The 18200-nt window shown below is 47.5% G+C and overlaps 1 protein-coding gene across 8 annotated transcripts; it reads right to left on the bottom strand.

Annotated features, from left to right (window-relative positions):
- Positions 1 to 4737: 4737 nt before the first annotated feature.
- LOC115399903 (tripartite motif-containing protein 35-like) lies at positions 4738 to 16810 on the bottom strand. Of its 8 annotated transcripts, none has more exons than XR_003932738.1 (4): positions 16669 to 16810; positions 16092 to 16224; positions 14144 to 15491; positions 4738 to 4768 (listed from the first exon to the last, which is right to left on the bottom strand). XR_003932738.1 is itself a non-coding variant. In XM_030107589.1 (4 exons), exons 3-4 carry the CDS (start codon positions 15484 to 15486, stop codon positions 14203 to 14205), a joined length of 1242 nt encoding a protein of 413 aa, XP_029963449.1. In that variant the 5' UTR covers positions 15487 to 15907; positions 16092 to 16224; positions 16669 to 16810; the 3' UTR covers positions 13956 to 14202. The 8 variants fall into 8 exon arrangements, 7 of the variants coding, with proteins under 7 accessions (XP_029963449.1, XP_029963450.1, XP_029963448.1 ...); XM_030107589.1 differs by lacking the exon at positions 4738 to 4768 and having other exon boundaries at positions 13956 to 15346; positions 15389 to 15907; XM_030107590.1 differs by lacking the exon at positions 4738 to 4768 and having other exon boundaries at positions 13956 to 15346; positions 15389 to 15491.
- Between the last annotated feature and the right edge of the window lie 1390 nt (positions 16811 to 18200).

Genomic DNA, 18200 nt, shown 5'->3' with positions numbered 1-18200 from the left:
GAATCTCGTCCACTCCCGGTGCCTTGCCACCAAGGAACTTACGTACACCTCACCTCAGCTTGGGTGATTGATGAGTCCACCTCTGAGACCTCAGCCTCTGTAAACAGTGTTAGTGGAGACCTGCTTTCCCCTCCTGAGGTGCCGGACGGTTTGCCAGAATTTCTTCGAGACCAACTGGTAGTCCTCCTCCATGGCCTCCCTGAACTCCTCCCAGACCCAAATTTTTGCCTCCACAACAGCTCGGGCTGCAGTTCGCTTGGCCTGCCGATAACTGTCAGCTGCTTCTGGAGTCCCATGAGCCAACAAGGCTCGATAGGACTCCTTCTTCAGCTTGACAGCAGCCCTTACTTCCGGTGTCCACCACTGGGTTCGGGGGTTGCCGCCACGACAGGCACCGGAGACATTACGACCACAGCTCCGAGCAGCTGCTTCGACAATGGGTGGAGAACATGGTCCACTCGGACTCAATGTCCCCAGCCTCCCTCGGGATCTGAGAGAAGCTCTCCCAGAGGTGGGAGTTGAAAACCCTGCTGACAGAGGGTTCCACCAGACATTCCCACCAGACTCTCACGACACATTTGAGTCTATGAAGTCTGTCCTGTTTCCTCCTCCGCCAGTGAATCCAACTCTGATCGGTCGACAGCTCTGCTCCTCTCTTCTTCCGAGTGTCCAAAACACGCGGCTGGAGGTCAGATGACACAACAATAAAGTCGATAATCAAGCTCCGACCTAGGGTGTCCTGGTGCCAAGTGCACTTATGGACACCCCTGTGCTTGAACATGGTGTTCATGGTGTTTATTATGGACAAACTGTGACGAGCACAGAAGTCCAATAACAAAACACCACTTGAGTTCAGATCAGGGAGGCCGTGCGTCCCAATCACCCCCTTCCAGGTCTCGCTGTTGCTGCCCACGTGGGCGTTGAAGTCCCCCAGTAGAACAATGGAGTCCCCAGTTGGAGCACTGTCCAGCACCCCTCCCAGGGACTCCAGGAAGGTCGGATACTCCCCACTGCTGTTCGTTTCATAAGCCAAGACAACAGTGAGGCACCTGTCCCCGACTCAAAAGGCGCAGAGAAGCGAATCGCTCAGTCACTTGGGTGAACTCCAACACATGGCGGCTGAGCTGTGGGGCCATAAGCAAACCCACACCAGCCCACCGCCTCTCACCGCGGGCAACGCCAGAGAAGTGAAGAGTCCAGTCCTTCTTGAGAGTTTGGGTTCCAGAGCTTAGGCTGTGTGTGGAGGTGAGGCCGACTATATCTAACCAGTACCTCTCAACCTCCCTCACAAGCTCAGGCTCCTTCCCCTCCAACGAGGTGACATTCCATGTCCCTAGTCTCAGGACTGGATCTCTGAACTGCAAACATCTTCTTCTTCTTCTTCTTTGGAGCAGGTGGCGACCAACAACTTAGTGCACAGAGCCACCTACTGTGTCTCTTGGTGAATGTACTTCAGTTTACATCCTAATCACCGTATTCACTTCAGAGATCTGTAATGGTGTGTTTCCACCGGACACGACGCAAATTTTTCTTGCGATGAGATTATATACAAAGTCAATGTAATGACGAGATTTTCGCTCAATCTTGAGCGGCGGGCGACGGACGGCGAGCGATGACGTGGCGGGCAGCGGGCGGTGAGCGTTTCCAGTGAAAAATCCGCACACCCGTCGACTTGCACTGCCAGTCGGCCCCGCCCACCGCTCGCCGCTCACCGCCTGAAGCCCGCCACTTCATCACTCGTTGCTTATCACTCGAGTTGAAATAATAGAACTTTTCAAGCGAATTCGCTCCAGGACAGCCTATCAGCGTGGAGGTCTTCACGGACGTGCTGACGTAGGGCATGCAGGGCTCTGACCACGCAAAACAGCGGGTGTGATGCCAAGGTAAGCGGCTTGCGGCGAGCGGCTTGCGGCGAGCGGCTTGCGGCGAGCGGCGTGCTCATTTGTTCACCACTTCTGGTGGAAACACAGCGTCAGCCTGAAGTAGCGCTGGAACCGACTGTCCAGGCGCAGCTCCTGCAGAAGACGGTGGAACTCAGTGAGCTCATACTGCCTCGGCAGGGCAGCATGCCACCAGAAGCGACCGCAGCCGGAGCTAACTTCCGCATGCCAAATACAGAGCAGCGATGGCAGTGGGCGGAGCCATCTCAATCTCAATCTTTATTTGTAAAAGCACTTCTCATATTCAAAACAACAGAAAGTGCTGAACAGTAAAAACAGTCATAAAAACAAAAAAAGAACAAAAACCGCACCATCAATCAGTATGCGTGCGTGCCCGCGCACACGCACACACACACACACACACACACACACACACACACACAGCCAGCCGGGTGCACACAGGACTGTGGGACAAACAGAAGAATCCTGTCCACTGCTGCTGTGCAGGAGACGGTGATGAGGAGGCTGTGATGTTTCTGCAGGTATTTTGTGTTGCATATTTGTACCAGCGTGACGCGTCACGCGAATGAATTCACACACCAGCGATAAAACTCGGGCGTCTAGCGCAGCACGGTGTCATTTGTCGTGCGAATGCAGTCGTGTTAAACGTGTCCAGTGGAAACGCACGGTAAAACAGCAACAGCATGTATTTTGCGACACCGGGCTGTCGTGGAGGAGTGGCGTGAGCGGACCATGAGCAAATATTGGTGAAACTAATGAGTTTGTGGGCGATTAAAGCCATTTCGGGAGCCGGCGCCACACATGCCCCATTGCCTAACAGTATACGGATGTCTGCAGCTCGACTTTGGATTTTAATTTCTCCCGAACCACTTATCGGATCACAAAACCCTTCTGGGTGAGTATATTGTTCTACTTCGTTCTATAAACAACGTCAAAACTGTTTAAACCGAACTTATCCTTTAACAGGATAAAAATCTCAGAAAATGAATGAATGAATGAATGAACCTGTCTTTGTGAGGCCACTGTTTTTGTCACAGTGCACATTTCTGTCTTGCCTGTCACAGTAGCTGTGGACCACAAGTAATCTGAGTAAATGGCGATCCGATTAAACTTGAACCATATAAACACTTTAATCTGATTATATTTGTGCCATCAAAATGAAATTCTGATCAGATTGTTGAGCGTGGTGGAGTCTAGTTTTTGATCTGATCACGATCCTTGTAAACGGCACATCAGGCTCCTTCCTCCAGTCGGAGCGCTACGTCCATGCCCGTGACATCGGTTCACCCAACGTTTGGCGACTTTGTCCCATCATTCCCTGCTTCGGTCTTTCATCTCCAGATGCCTCTTCTTGGGAGGTGGGAAATGTAGATGGTCACATTATGTAAAAAAAAAAAATTGACCTGTTTACATCTTTGTATGATTACATTGTGACGCTGGAGCAGCGACTTTGGATGGATTTGATGAGATTTTCTAGGATTTCAACGCACCAGAGCTTTATTGTTCAAACAACTAAGCATCATGGCACCACACATACCGCTGGCACGCAGGCCACGCCACTCCCCTGGCTACCCCACTCACTCGGGGTCCGGCAGGACAGAAACAAAACAACACAAAGAACAGAAAAATGGCAACAGCACATAGCCTGCTAACACAAATACAAAACACAAACATATCAAACGGGAACACGAATAAACACATTTAAACATAAAACACGGCACCGAAACGGCCCAAACAACCCCTACCCAGAATGCCTTGCGGCGCCCGACACACAGTCAGCTAGGGCAGCGATCCCCAGCGGCGTCCACGGCCGCTACAATATTTTGAACAATCGTTTCTACAGCAAAGTACAGCACAGCGTGGTACGGTATGGCACAGCAGACCCAGACCGCCAGCAGAGAGTTCCTTTAGAGTGTAGGTGAGGTTGTGAATGGCCTTGTAACATGGCAGGTATGTTCACATCAGTACATCATGCGAAACAACAGGTCAGTCCCACTTCAGCCGTCGTGGTCCTTCACTCTCCGGTAGTCGCTCTGCAGTTCCTTACATTTTGTGCAGCGCTGCTCAGGTGTCCAAGCAAAACCGTGAGTCTTTAAACATGGTGGACTTATCAAAAATGACGATCGTCACTGATCCATCAGTGGACAGCAGTGTGGTAGCTCCTCCCTTTGGGATCCGTAGCCATGTGCCAGGTACCTCAGATGAGTTCTGAACAATGGTGATGGGTGGCTGTGGTACCTTTGGTACTATCCACAACTTTAGTCACTGGAAATACAGGAAATCCTGCATTGTACCGTACCGTATCGGCGCATACTGAGCTGTGGAAGTGAGGCTTAAACCCTCTCCTGTTGGTTTCCCCTATTGAGGAATTCAGTGAAAAGTTGTCAGCTCTGAGTCACTGCCTCTTTAGTGTCAGCCTAAAGTTGGGCTGCTTCAGGAGAGGATATAGGAATAACCAGATTGTGAACAAACAGAACAGAGACAAAGAGAGGAGAGGAGAGCAGGGGAGAACCAGCTCAGTGTCACGTGGGAGCAGCAGGCAGTTTTCATCTCCATGTGAAATGACCGTAACAATCCTCATTGGTAGAGTTTGGACTGTCCGAGTTTAAATCAATTCACACGTCTTCCCTTTTCCCACAAGGGGGCGCCACCAGACCATAAGACACGCTGATCTGAGACCGGGGGAGAGCTTTGTTTATTCTCCACATTGAGAGAGGGAAGCCTCCCAGTCACCTGGAAGCATTTCTACGTTTCTCATATTTGGTCAGAAGAAAGCAGAATGTGCTGCTTTGTGTGTGTGTGTGTGTGTGTGTGTGTGTGTGTGTGTGTGTGTGTGTGTGTGTGTGTGTGTGTGTGTGTGTGTGTGTTCTCGTATTTCTATCCTTGTTGGGGCCAAATGTCCCCACAAGGATAGCAAAACGTGGAACGACGTGCCTTGTGGGGACCTTTTTCCGGTCCTAAGTAGGAGAAACAGTGTTTTCTTGACCATGTTGTTGTTACTGAAAAAAGTAAAAGTGCAAAAACATTTCTTTAGGGTTAGGCTTTGTTGTGGTGTGGGTTAGGGTTAGGGTAAGGGTCAGGGTTAGGGGCTAGACATGAATGGGAGTCAATGGAAGGTCCCCACAAGGATAGAAATACGAGACTGAGCGTGTGTGTGTGTGTGTGTGTGTTTGCGCGTGTGGAAAACCAATGGAGAACGTGTTGCAATAAATGAGGTGAAAAACATTTGTTCGCCTGCATCAATGTGAAGTTCTTGGCCAAGAGTCACAGAATCTCCTTCCTTCATCTTCAAGTCACACATCACAGAGCTGCACTGACGTATTTGTTGAAAAACCATCTGTCCCTTCAGTCAGGGGAGAAAAAGGCCGTGCTCACCTGGGCTGGCCAGACTCCACAGCCAATCAGAGGAGAGGAGCTTTTGCATGCAACTTTTTTTAATCTGTCACTTGTAGAACTTGCACACCTGCAATTTAAGGATTTCTGAAGAGAAAAAAACATCTGCAGGTACACAACTCACAATACACAGGTGCACACTGCAAAAACAGCCCTACTAGAAATAAGTTAAATATTCTTAAATCTGGGCAAATTTTCTTGTTTTGAGCAAAAAAAAAAAAAAAAAATTTGCTAATGGGGTAAGCAAAATTTACTTGGCTAGAATTCTTAAAACGAGACTATAAATCTAGCCACTTTAAGAGCAAAATGTGTCTTAAAACTAGAAAAAATAGTCCAAAATGTAAGAAAATTTGCTTATAACAAGCAAAGAAACTTTGTCGTGTGAGAAATATTTACTTAAAATAAGTGTTCTGCTTTCTTGATGAAGCTGACTTTAAGAATGTTTTACTTAAATTAAGAATTTCAATTAGTAAAAAAAAAATAACATGACACAGCTGGGACGCCAACCCACGACCTCTCGCGTGAACGGCAGATGCTCTACCACTAGGATATCACTGCAGTTGCTAATAAAGGACAGTTAAGATGAGTGTACATCAGATTATAGTTCTGTTCAACAAGGATGCTGGAAAATAACACACACACACAAATCTTATTCATGTTCTAGATATTGAAAACACACATCAGCAAAATAACTCCAGTCTTCAGTCTAAAACTGTCTCATATTCACTTCATCCCATTAACAACAACAACAGAAAAGCAGCTGACATTAATACTGACTTGGTAATAAAGTTAGATGGTTTTGCAGAGCAGATCTTTGTCTCTGGAGGTCTGGAAGACAGAAGGTCTTTGGTCTGTTGGATCCGTTTCAATCTGTAGACAAAGCGATCCCCAGACCCATCATGTGATTAGTCAAAGACGTTTGATCTAACTGTCCTGTCATTCATTTTCCTGAGCTCCAAAAGCAGAAGCAATACTGTCACATCTTACATGACGTGAACCCATCTAGTGCCTGAAGACTGAGCTCTGGTGTCAAAACTAATCATTGTTTTGTGATGAGACTGAAAATATTTTTTCCAAAATATGTTTTTCTTCTAAAGCAATTTGACTGGATGTTCATGATTGGCTCTTTCCACAGATTCCTCATCTTGATAATCTCCATCCTTTCTGGACTAATGATAGCCTGTAAGAGTAACGACTCCCTGGATGATTAGAAGTAACCTTTGGTCAGTGTTTAATTCATGAATCAATATTCCTGAATGGAAAACATAGTTTTACTGTTTCATAATGAATTTCCTTCATATATCAAACCTTTTGTCATGAAAAATGAAATGTCATGAAATGACTTGGCAGGATTGAGAACTATGACTGAGAAAATAAAGCCAGTTTTTTATTTTTTGGTAAATATCAGACTTAGAAAAGCACTTTTATTGCACAAAGCTAGCCTGGTGTGGTGTGTGTGTGTTCCGTTCCAAAGTTTGTAAGAGTTGAAAGGTTTGTTGAAAAAAGAGGGAAGGTTTTTGTGAAAAAGGTGTTTCTCCCTAACAAGTGTGAGATGCAGTGGAGTTGCCTGCCCACCCAATCCCCTCTCTTGCAACTCCGCCCTGGTCTTCACACCTGTACAACAGACATTGTGACTGACGCCCCTCAATGAGGGCGAACAGCTGTACAGCACATGCGAGCAAAGCATGAGCTGCCAGACAGAACTGCTGAACATAGAATAAAACAAACCGAGCACTATTTAAATAGTATACATGAGGTCTCTCTGACTCCCGGTGGGACCACATCACAAGTTGGCTCAAAACCCACAAACAAGACTCCCGACAGGCTGCTGAGTGGATTCTGACATAGATCTCACATAATCTGACAGAAGCGCCCAGGCTCCGGTCACATCGCGACCGATTCGTTCCCACCTCTTCGGGTGCATGACGGGAAATAGTGACGTCAAACAAACAAACAAACAAACAAGCAAACAGAAATTGCTCTGCTGGCAGATTATTTTACTAATTTCAAGTAAAAATTTCTTAATCTAAGAAAAAAAATCTGCCAATAGAACAAACAAAAAATTTTCTTGATTTCAGAGAATTTTCTCTTGAATCAAGCCTTTTTGTCTTGATCAAATATAAAATTTAACTACATTTATCTTAAATCAAGTAAAATTAGACATTTTCACTCAAAACAAGTTGAAAAAACTCGCTCAGATTTGGACTTTTTGCAGTGTTCCCCAAATTTTTCTCAACTGGTGGGCCACGGACCACGTGGGTGTTTGCCAGTGAAAATAAAGTCCAGGGGAAAAAAAGCTGAACATCTATTCACATAGCTGAAGAGTAGATGGCGATAATTCCTTGTAGCAGCAGCGCAGAGGTTGAAAAACCGATTGACATAATTATAGAGCATAACAAGAGGTCTTTCTCCTCCTCTGCTGTTCCTCTTCATCCCAGCCTGGTCCTGGGGAACCAGAGACCACAGGGGGAAAGTCACCGATGCCCCGGCCAGCGTTCACCCTTGGAGAAAACTCTGCCTCCTCTGAGGGTGTGAGGTTGCCAAAAATATATTTTTGCATGTTAAATATAAAATCCTAACAGCAGACCTACTGGGTTTTTCAGCTCAGGCACCACAGGCCCTGCAGGGAGGAAGAGGGACGATGGAGCTGGGCAGGAGTGGAGGAGGCGCAGACATGCTGCATGAAGCTCAGCCACCATCATCTCTTCATCGGCAACGTACACAAGTCTCAGAGCAACAGGAGAAAGACCTGCAATGTTGCAAAGTTCAAAACTTCTTTTGAGCTGACGGACACTTGAGCCACAATGGAGGATCCCACATGGGATCAAATAGAAGTGTGCTACACCTTCTCATCTTAATTTTTCTGATAATAAATGGGTTTAAATGATTAAATGAATGAATAGCAGGATATTGCAACAACACATCGTCAGTAGGGTAACACTAACCTGTCTCTATTAGTGGGTGAACAATCCAACCCGGCATGTGTGTGCCGAGCCTCCTCCTGCTCACTCTGCTAATGTCTGACTGCTCTACCACACGCCAGAGTTGTGACATGGTGAATCTGTGACGACACAGCAGTCGTGGGACGCTTCACTGAGGACGACGAGTCCCGACACAGAGAGGGGTGGAACATCTGGAGAGCCGGTGAAGAGAAAACAATCTGTATCAGCATGAAAAAGACCAAGGAGACCGTGGCGGGAAACGCCTCCACCCACCTCCACTGCACATGGGAGGAGCAGCTGTGCAGGTGATGGTCACTGTGGGTCCCTGAGCGTGAACCTTGGCAAAGTTTTACCTTTTTACTGTTCCAGTATTGATTGCCAGTGGTTACTCAGAATTCTGACTTTATTCTCATAACAATAATAATAATGATGATGATTCTGAATCCTGAAGTACTGAAACGAAACACGTGGAATGTTTGATCTGCACTCGCGTATTGATAACAGGAACGGCATAGCGTCCACAGCTGGTCAGCATGACTCCGTCTGTGCTGGGATCGTTTATCTCGACTAGCGAGGGGATATCATCTTGAACGTCAACAGTCAACAAAACACAGAGGCTGTTGAATAACAAAATAGTTTTTCTATTGATGATGATGTGATTTTGTGAGGAAGGGGCAGGACTCGACCCTTTTCTTCCTCCTGTCCCATGTTTTTCAGGGCTGCTGAGTGCTTTTAATGTCAGTACTGATGTAAGGTTTTGTAACCTGCCTAAATCTCCCTCACTCCTCCCCCCGTTTAAAGGTGAGCAAGAAATGAAAAAAAAGGTTGCATGTGCTCCAACTTGTAGAAAAACTGTGACCCTGCGACGGGACGGGACCCACCAACACAACCGTCAACCACTTGGAACACACACCCTGAGTAGAGGAATGGAGTTGGGAAAGCTCCACCTGCGGGGCCGGTCCGGTGGAGGCGCCTCCGTGTCCGGCTCATCTACTTTGGGGTGAGCTGCTTCTCCGAGCCGTCGTCGGTCTTCACCGCCTGCTGCGGTGAGATTTCTGCCCTTTTGTTTTCCACACGGCTCCCGTCCTCCGAAGACACACTGAGAGCAGAAGTCAGTCCTCATGAAGGAGCGTTTAACAGTCCTGCACCATGTCCTCCTTGTGTTTTCCTGAGGATCCACATAACCCTGTCTGCAGGTAGAAAACCAGGTTCAGTCTTGATCTGCCCCTACCAGCCCTCTTCTCTCCATCTCCTCTCCTCCTCTTCATCACTAGGATTCCATTCAGCTTCCTGTATTCGTGGTTTCTTTCCTCTCTCTGTTCCTCCAGACTGTCAGGACTTCCTGAAGAAGGGTCTGGGGATCCTCCCGAAGGAGAGGGCCACAGTCCAGCAGCTCCAGCTCCACCCCGGGCTCTGTTAGCCTCCATCACCTCCAGCTGAAGGTCTTTACACTCCGTCCCTCCATCCAACAGATGACTCTGTGGAGCTTTCCTTTACGGAGCCTTGTAAATACATTTCTACATTTCTAAGGGAGTTAGTCATGTGGCTAAATACATAACCTGCGTTGGTTGTTGCTGAAATGGCTGTTTCTGACAGTTCATGGAAGAAGAGCTCCTTGGGACGGACATGAAGGTGAAGTCCGGTCGTCCACATGATGAAGACAGGAACACTGTGACTGTTCAGTGCAGTTTCCAACAGACTGCTGGACTTTGCTGTTCTGCAGGAGGTCCAGGCGGACTTCAGACGCCGGTGTGGAGGAGCCACATCCATTCACAACCCTGCCGCAGTGAGTGGCTTCTCAAACCGTGGTTCACTGACCCCGAGGAGGCCTTGTGACTGTAATGTGGAGATGAGGAGTTTCTGGCTTGATCTTGCCCTGCTGGATTCATCAGCTTCTGCTGTGAAGGTGTCCTCCAGAGTCCTGCTTGTCCACTACTCTCCGTCCTGCAGAGCCGGTCAGGCTGCAGAGGGACGTGGTGGCGTCTTCCAACCAGCTGAAGACACGTAGCTGAGCTGTCAGCAGTGGCAGCAGCAGCAGCAGCAGCATGTTTTAGTCAAGCCAGCGTTGACTAGTCTGCCCGCCTGCTCTGCTTTGATTAAGATGTAATCTGCAGACCAGGTTCTCTGAACTACACACTGATTGTCTGTCACGCCTCCCATGATCTGTGCACTCTGACTCTTCTCAGGATGCTGAGTCTGAGTTGGTGGCCTGGATTTCTATTTGGCTGAGCGCCCTCCCGGTAACTGACATCCACAATGCCTGCTCATCCTGCCCTGAGCTTTCTGCCCCCCACTCGCAAGTCAAACCAGGAAGTGACATGGTGACTCCACACTACAAGATACAAGAAGGACTCTCAGTCCAGGAGGACGACATCCTCAGAGCTACCAGGCTGACTGAACCAGTCTCACTAAGACATGCACTGATCACATTTGCACATGAGAGTCATCAGGGAACTGTTGGCTCCAAACAACGCCTGCGGGACCTCTGCTGGTGGCCAAAGATCCATTCACAAGTTCAGTCCTGCATGGCTTCATGTACACCTTGTCAGTGAGATGATAAAAGAGCCTGCACTCGCCCTGCTGCCCTGCAGCCCATTCCACCGCTGGATGGACCCTGGAACAAACTGGGTCTTGATTAGAGACAGGCCCATATGGTTTTTCAGGGCCAATACCAACACCCATCATCGGTAGTCAACGAGGCCGGTAACCGATATTTACAACCCATATTCATTCACAGTAACACTGAAAAATATTACTGTCAAAATTTTGAATAGTGCAAAGCCTCATGGGCCCCCATAGCTACTTCCTGTTTGTGTTTTGTAGAACAGCAGAGTTTTCAGAGTTTTTCATGATTGATTGTCTTTTTCTGAATGAGGGAATGTTAGTATTGAAAGAATTAGCCCTTGTGTTTTGTATTTCCACGTTTTTCTTAATGTGTGTGGTGATTTACTGAGTATGACGGCTTCACGTCCGTGTGGAAAGTGGTCCACTCACGATGCAATTGTTTGTCACATTTGTAACTAGAATTTGGCACTCAGAGAGCGCAGACCTCCGCCACAGGTCAAAAAGTCGCACGACCCCTGTCGGCGGGCCTGCCCAACTATGTGAAAGACTGTCCTATCTCTCAATGATAAAGAATCCTTTAAAACATTCCTGGATCCAGACAGTGATCCGGATCATCACCAAAATTTAATGGATTCTAAGTTAGCCCAAGGCCCACCTTTCCACAAAGTTTCATTGCAATCCGTCCATTACTTTTTTCATAATGTTGCTAACAAACCTACCAACAAACCAACAAACCCATGTGATTACATAACCTCCTGGCAGAGGTAAATATATAATCAGTCAATGTTGCAGAATGAGTACTGATCCTGCTGGCTCTGGTGATCTTCAGAAATACATTCAGAGCGTTGAGAGTGTTCATAAATCCCCCAGTCTTTTTGATGTTGGTTTGGATTGAGAAGATCCACGTTCAAATCTCCACAGACCAACAGAACTCTTACATTTGCTTTGGAAAGGTATTCCTTCATCCATTCTGTAAATGAGTCAATGTTTGAAGTTGGTACTCTAGAAATGCAACTCACAGTATTTTTCTTCTTCTCCATAAACATTTCAACAGCAATACATTCTAATCTATGGTTCACGTGTGTTCCACCACCTTAAACTCCACAGTGGTGTCAGTGAACAACGCCACACCACCTCCACTCTTCTTTTGTCTGTCTGTCAACTATTTCATCCCCTTCAATGCCAAAATCACTTATCCACAGCACTGTTTAACCAACTTTCTGATGTTGCTCTGAGATTAAAATGGCATTTGAACTGACCTAAAAACACAATGTTGTTTTCAAAGTTGGTGTAAGGGCCTCAGATATTGAGGTGGATCACTGATCATCTGTTACATCTTCAACAGAGCTGTGAGTTCAAGAGTTTCATTCAGTGGAATTGGTCGACGTGTTGTGGTTCCTGTCTGTGGCCAGCAGAGGGCAGCACATCATCAACCATCAGCAGAGAGTGATGAAGAGACGAAGCTCCTCTTCTGGTTCAGTCCCAGCAAGAAGTCAACTACTCAACATAGTCCTAAGCTTTACTTCTTATTGTCTCATGCTAGCTGTTGCCAAAGCTGTCCGTCCCTGGGAGTGGGATCCCTCCATACTGTGGTTCTCCCCAAGATTTCTTCTTTTCCCACTGGGTTTTTGGAGTTTTTTCTTGCCGGATGTGAGGGTCTAAGGCGGTGGTTGCTTCGTTTTGTCTCGTCACTGTGAATTTGACATATTAACATTATGCTTATTCACTGTTTTTATTTTTACCAACCAATGTAACATCTTGAAGCCTCTGAGGCAAGTGTTGTTGTGATACTGGGCGATAAAAAAATGAATTGATTGATTGATTGAAGAAGATGAGAACAAGCAGAGAAGCTGAACTTTACACAGTTATGAACTGCAGTCCACACAAAGCTGTGAGTCCGTATGTGAGCTCCATTCTGCTGAGTTCATCTGGAGTTTCTCAGCTGCAAATACTGGACAGGACAAAATATAAGTATTGTGTGGGACACAAGTAAAACTAGAACTGCGAGCAGTGCTGACAGGGGGCCAAGCCTCCCGCGCAACTCGGACCCCAGATTCAGCGGAGTCCACAGAAATTTGCCACGAGGGACCACGGGCGTGCATGCCTATCAGGTGGAAATGGGCGTGGCCTAGCCCAGGTGATTCAGTTTTATTCAAGGAATCTGAGGACATAAGATTTTGTATGTGCAACATACGGTGAGGGAGTTATAGCCCAAAACGCGTTTACATGGATAATAGCCACCTGCTATCGAACTAAATAGATTTTTTTGCGTAATCCGTCGCGTCAAGGTTCTGGACCAACTCTGCGATTTGTGCCACCCTCCCTTGTATGGGTTGGGCTGCAGCGGGATTTAAAAAAAAAAACAAGCCACACCCACTTTGACCAATCACAATTATCTTCAAGATATTGCCTCGGGAGTGAATTAGGTTCATATTTACCAAGTTTCATAAACATCGGTCAAGCTGTTTAATAGATATAATTTCCTATCTATAGAGCGCCACCTAGTGGCCAGTGTTGGCCAAATCGGGCCAATACACCCACAGTTGCATGCCTACCAAGGATCTCAAGTTTGGTGGCGTTAGCGTTTATTTTGACCAAGATCTGCAAAAGTGTGTTTAGCTAGCGAGCTAGCTTGTAAAGTTTAGTCAATAAAAGTTTGCGCAACAGAAATTAACCTCACTCAGGATAAAAATGGTTGGTAAATGTCCACAGAAACTCAGGTTAGTTATTTCTCCAGTCAGCAGCTGTAAACACATGTTGAATAGTGTGAAGTGAGCTGTATTTCACTCAGAGACAGAGAGAAGGTTTTCAATCTGTCCGTCTGGGTTCATTTCACTATTTAACAACCAGCTCTCTCCATCCATGACTTTTCTAGTGCCCAGCTTTAGAATTCACCAACCCTGTGGAGTTTGGAGTTCAAAACCTTTGAAATAATGTAGGAAGCAAAGCAGAAGTCATCGTTCTGTGAGAGAGGCAGCGTTCCACTGATACCCACCAGGATCCCACTGATCAGGGCTGAGGGTGTGTTGGCACTGAGGCGGGAGCTGTGGAGAGCTGTGGAGAGCCGCAGAGCGGTGGATCAGTGTGGTGAATAACTGTCGATCCAGCTGATCAGTTATTGATGAGAATGTAGAGAAGAATGAAACAGGCTGGATCGGAGCATTCCTCTTTAATCAAAATTTATTTGTTTATGTTATGTTTCTTTTTCACATGTATGATAAAAGAATAAAGATTTTGATCAATCAATCAACAGGCTCCAGGTTGCAAAATGTCATTTAGCAAGGCACAGATCATGGACGGATTGAGTATAAGCTATTTTCCTGTATCTGTGTCTGTCTGTCTGTGTGTGTGTGTGTGTGTGTGTGTGTGTGTGTGTGTGTGTGTGCGTAAGGTGTACGGACTCAGAGCGGGTCCACCAGGACAGACACGTGGCAGTGGGAGACCCGGACTCCGTCCTCGGTGCTGACCACAGGGAGCAGCTCCTCGGTGCAGGTGAGGGTGAAGGTGTGCAGGTGCTGGAGGGTCTCCGGATCGGAGAAGGTCAAGGTTCCCTCGTCACAGTCCAGACTCATGCGGATCCGGTCCAGCCGATTCTGGACCGGCAGAACCGTGAGGGGTGCTGGAGGAGCCCATTCAAAATATTTACCGTCATGGAGCCCGACCTCCCAGAACCCGGACCAGATGTCGTCCTTCCTTTGGACGGACGCCACGGCCACGCCCAGCGACCAGCTGACGCTGTGTCCCACCTCCAGCTGCCAGCTGTGGGTTCCGGAGGTGAAGCCCCGGGAGCTCAGGACCGAGCAGGACGGGTCAAAGCGTTCCGGGTTCTCTGGAAGCGTCTGCCAGTCCCCCCCGGTCAGGCAGGTCAGGTCTTCAGACAGGACCAGGTCCGGATGAGCTGTGTTTGGGTCCAGGATGAGGGGACAGTAGGACACCAGGTCCTTCATCTTCTCCCAGATGTTGAAGGCCAGGTTTCCCAGATGTTGGGCCTGGTGGATCAGAGCTCCGGAGGACAGCCGTGGGGGGTCCAGCAGGGGGCGGCTCTGCACCCGCTGCACCGCGGCCTGGTAGCTGGACAGGAAGGAGACGTCTGGGGCTCTCAGCTCCTGCTCTGTGGCTCTGACCGTGTCCTCCAGAGCTGCTGTCTCCGTCCTCAGAGCCTCCATCTTGTCCTCCACGGCCCTGCTCTTCTGCTCCTCCTCCGCCCTCAGAGCGGCCAGCCGGGCCTCCTCCTCCTCCGACAGGAACCGCCGGAGCTTCCGGAAGGTCTCCTGGATCTGGCTCTCTGTGCGCCGGGCCTGGACCTTCAGGTGTTCCGCTGCTAAATCCAGCTCCAGGGCCAGTCTCTCATGGCGCTTCAGCCGCTGCCGTAGCGGCTGCAGGCGCTCCTTCAGCTGCTGCCTCCGCCTTCCAGCTGCTTCCTGGACGTCTCGGACCGTGTGCCGACCGTGTTCTTCTGACACTCTGCAGGAAACACACAGCAGCTGCTGCCGGTCCTCGCAGAACAAGACCAGTTCTTCTGAGTGCCGACTGCAGAGAGCCCCCCTGTCTGGCTCAGAGGGGGTCTCCAGACTGCAGAGAGCCCCCACCTCGGGCTCAGAGGGGGTCTTCTTCAGAGGGTCACAGGCTCCGCCTCCTCCTGGACATCTGGGGACTCCCGGAGTCTCCTCTGCTCCAGAAGCCATGTGGTCTGAAAACAGAGCAAACAGAAGAGCTCAGATTTCCGACCTGATGGGTCATTGAATGCAGCAGGTGTTTCCTGAATCCTGATTGGTCCAGAAAGCAGCTCCGGGATCTGTGTCTTCAGTAACCAGGAAGTAACAGAGTAACTGTGAATTCATCCTCCAGCCACCGAGGCTCTGAAGGATGGACATGAGGACAGGGACAGACTGGAACAAGCAGAGACTCGTGGCCCTGTCCCTCCACGGCTGGCTCTGGCCGGCCTCGGCCTCAGAACCGGTCAGTTTCCATTATACAGTGTCCTGGCTCGGCGTGGGTGGAGTCTTCAAAGCAACGCTCAGAATGAGGTGGAGGCTGTAGCGTCCCTGCAGAGAAGGTTCTGAGCTGAAGTCCAGGAGACTCTGGAGGCAGGACGGCAGGACGAAGCTGGAGATGTAGAGAAATGTAGTTTTTCCTCCTGAGTGAACTGTTTGGAAGAGACGTGATCTCTGACAGGAGAACTGTGGTGCTGAGCTGAACGTCCAGGTTGTTTCTGACATGAGAACCGAGAACGTCTGGTCTGCTCGGAGAAATGAGCCAAAGCTGTAAGACGTCCTGGTGCTGCTCTCACCTGTCCTCAGTCCTGCAGTCCTCCCCAGGCTACTGCCAGGTGTGAGGTGGAGTGAGTCTCACTGAGCAGGCTGCTGGAGTCTGAGAGTCGCTTCACGGTTCTGCTCCTGACGTTCACCGTTTCTCCAGTCCCACTGAAAGCATTAAATGCTTTGAATTAAATGACACTCCCAACTGGTAGAGGAGCAACTGTATTTTATATATCCAACATATAATTTCTTGAGCAATAATCATACTCAGTGACCCTTTCCCTCTAAAAATCCTATCCTGATGTGGAGTTCAAAGTCTCCAGAGCTGTAGAAACCAGATGAAATAAACTTTATTAAAAATAAATAAATAAATAAATAAAGGAACGATTTTTTAAAATTCCAATTTAATTTCCTTAGTAATCATAAAAATCATTCCGTTCTTTTACTGTATTTTATACGTCACCATTCTATCATATTCACAGATTAAATATTTTAGTTTTTGTCACACACACCCTGAAACAGACCTGAAACGTGGACAAAAGAGGACGTTTGTTCACCTTCTTCATCAGTTTCCTGAGAGTCAGTATCAGTGTGATCAGCTGTACTCACCAGTGTTGGAGTCAGTGTCTGTGAAAGTCCAGATGAACTCAGGTCAGATTTCTTCACAGAGAAACTCAGAGACGTGTCTGAACTGCAGCTCTGACTTTAACTTTCACTTCCGCAGTGTGACGTCAGATTCCAGCGTCTCCTCCTCTGCCGCAGCTCTGTTTTCAGTGTTTATGTTTATGTTTAGTGTTTATGGAGTCCAGACCTCCGTGGTTCTTCAGTGCTCCGGTTCTCCACAGTACAGCCCACTGGATGGCAGTGACTGGCGCTCATTTTAAAACAGGAATTTAAGGAATTTGAGGTTGTGTATTGTTTTTCATGATGAACCACCATGCTGGAGCAATGACACAGTGACTCCATAGTCTAACAGCAGCTCCCTCTGGTGGTGAGATCTTCTTACTGCAGCCACCAATCAAAAGTGGCTCATCGGAGTGAAATACAAACACAGCAAGAGTAAATTCACACTGTGGATCTGAAGGTTTTAACAGTCCTCAGAACAGCCATGATAGAAGTCCAGCTGTGAGTAAAGGCCTCAATGTTCTGAGTTTCATCCCACTTTATAGCAAGTCTGCATAAATGTAACAGTTTAAAGTGAAGCAGCCTCAGGAAGACCACCAGACAAACTGCACACTGCTTTGTAGCCGAACCTCATAGGAAGACATGGGCTGGTTGGATCCTGGGTCAGCTGTCCTGTTGGGGAGTTTTGCATGTTCTCCCCGTGAAGATGTGGTTGTTTTCCAGGTTCTCGAGCTCCTTCCACAGTCAGATAACCAGTTTGAGATTAAATGGTGACTCCCAGCTGGCATTCAACCGACCTTAAACGTTGACATTTAGTTGAAATAATGTCAGTTGATGAAAAACATGAATTCAACATCAAAACAACGTTGATAGTAAATGGTTGAAGTTGTGTCGTAAACTCACTGTGGATTCAACATTGAAATATCAAAATTGTTTAAACGTATATCTAATCGTCAGTATTTTTAAAATCATGACTTCTAAAAATTTAGCTGAAATATGTCGGTTGAAAAACAACATTGCTTCAACATCCAGACAACGTTGATAAATTTACCATTGGAAAAATTGTTTATGTGAATGTTAACCCCCGCTTTGTATTTCTTTTTATTTGAGTCTGTTTGTTTTCATTGTCTCGTAAAGATAGAATTATGTCTTATAAAAGAGCCGCCCAAGCGGTTAAATTTAGTACGTAATTCCATCGAATTGTGAACTTGGGTGAAACACAAAACAAACATTTTTAAAACCACCACTTTGTTTCGTGTGTATTGCACTGTATTTCAGGATAAGTAGTTTTCTGCAAACGAGTGGTCACCCTCCCATTTGCACATTCAGTACTCAATAAACTAATAGCGCTACAGGTAAAGCTAATGCTCGCTGTACACTAAGTCGTGAGTTTGAATCTCGGGTTTCACCTGTCTGCAATGAAAAGTGTAATTGACTGAGACCTCAGACTGCAAGCCTGGTGGTCAAATCAACTTTTAATTTTCTGCACTTTTGCTGCTATACTGCTCAGTTGAACT

Source organism: Salarias fasciatus, chromosome 13, assembly GCF_902148845.1.
Source record: "Salarias fasciatus chromosome 13, fSalaFa1.1, whole genome shotgun sequence".
NCBI classification, from domain to species: Eukaryota; Metazoa; Chordata; class Actinopteri; order Blenniiformes; family Blenniidae; genus Salarias; species Salarias fasciatus.
The sequence above is the reverse complement of the archived record's forward strand: the minus strand, read 5'-3'. Positions and strand labels throughout refer to the sequence as shown.

Coding starts and splice junctions, on each gene's coding strand:
- LOC115399903 (XM_030107586.1), bottom strand. CDS start 15,486: ATGGCTTCTGGAGCAGAGGAGACTCCGGGAGTCCCCAGATGTCCAGGA.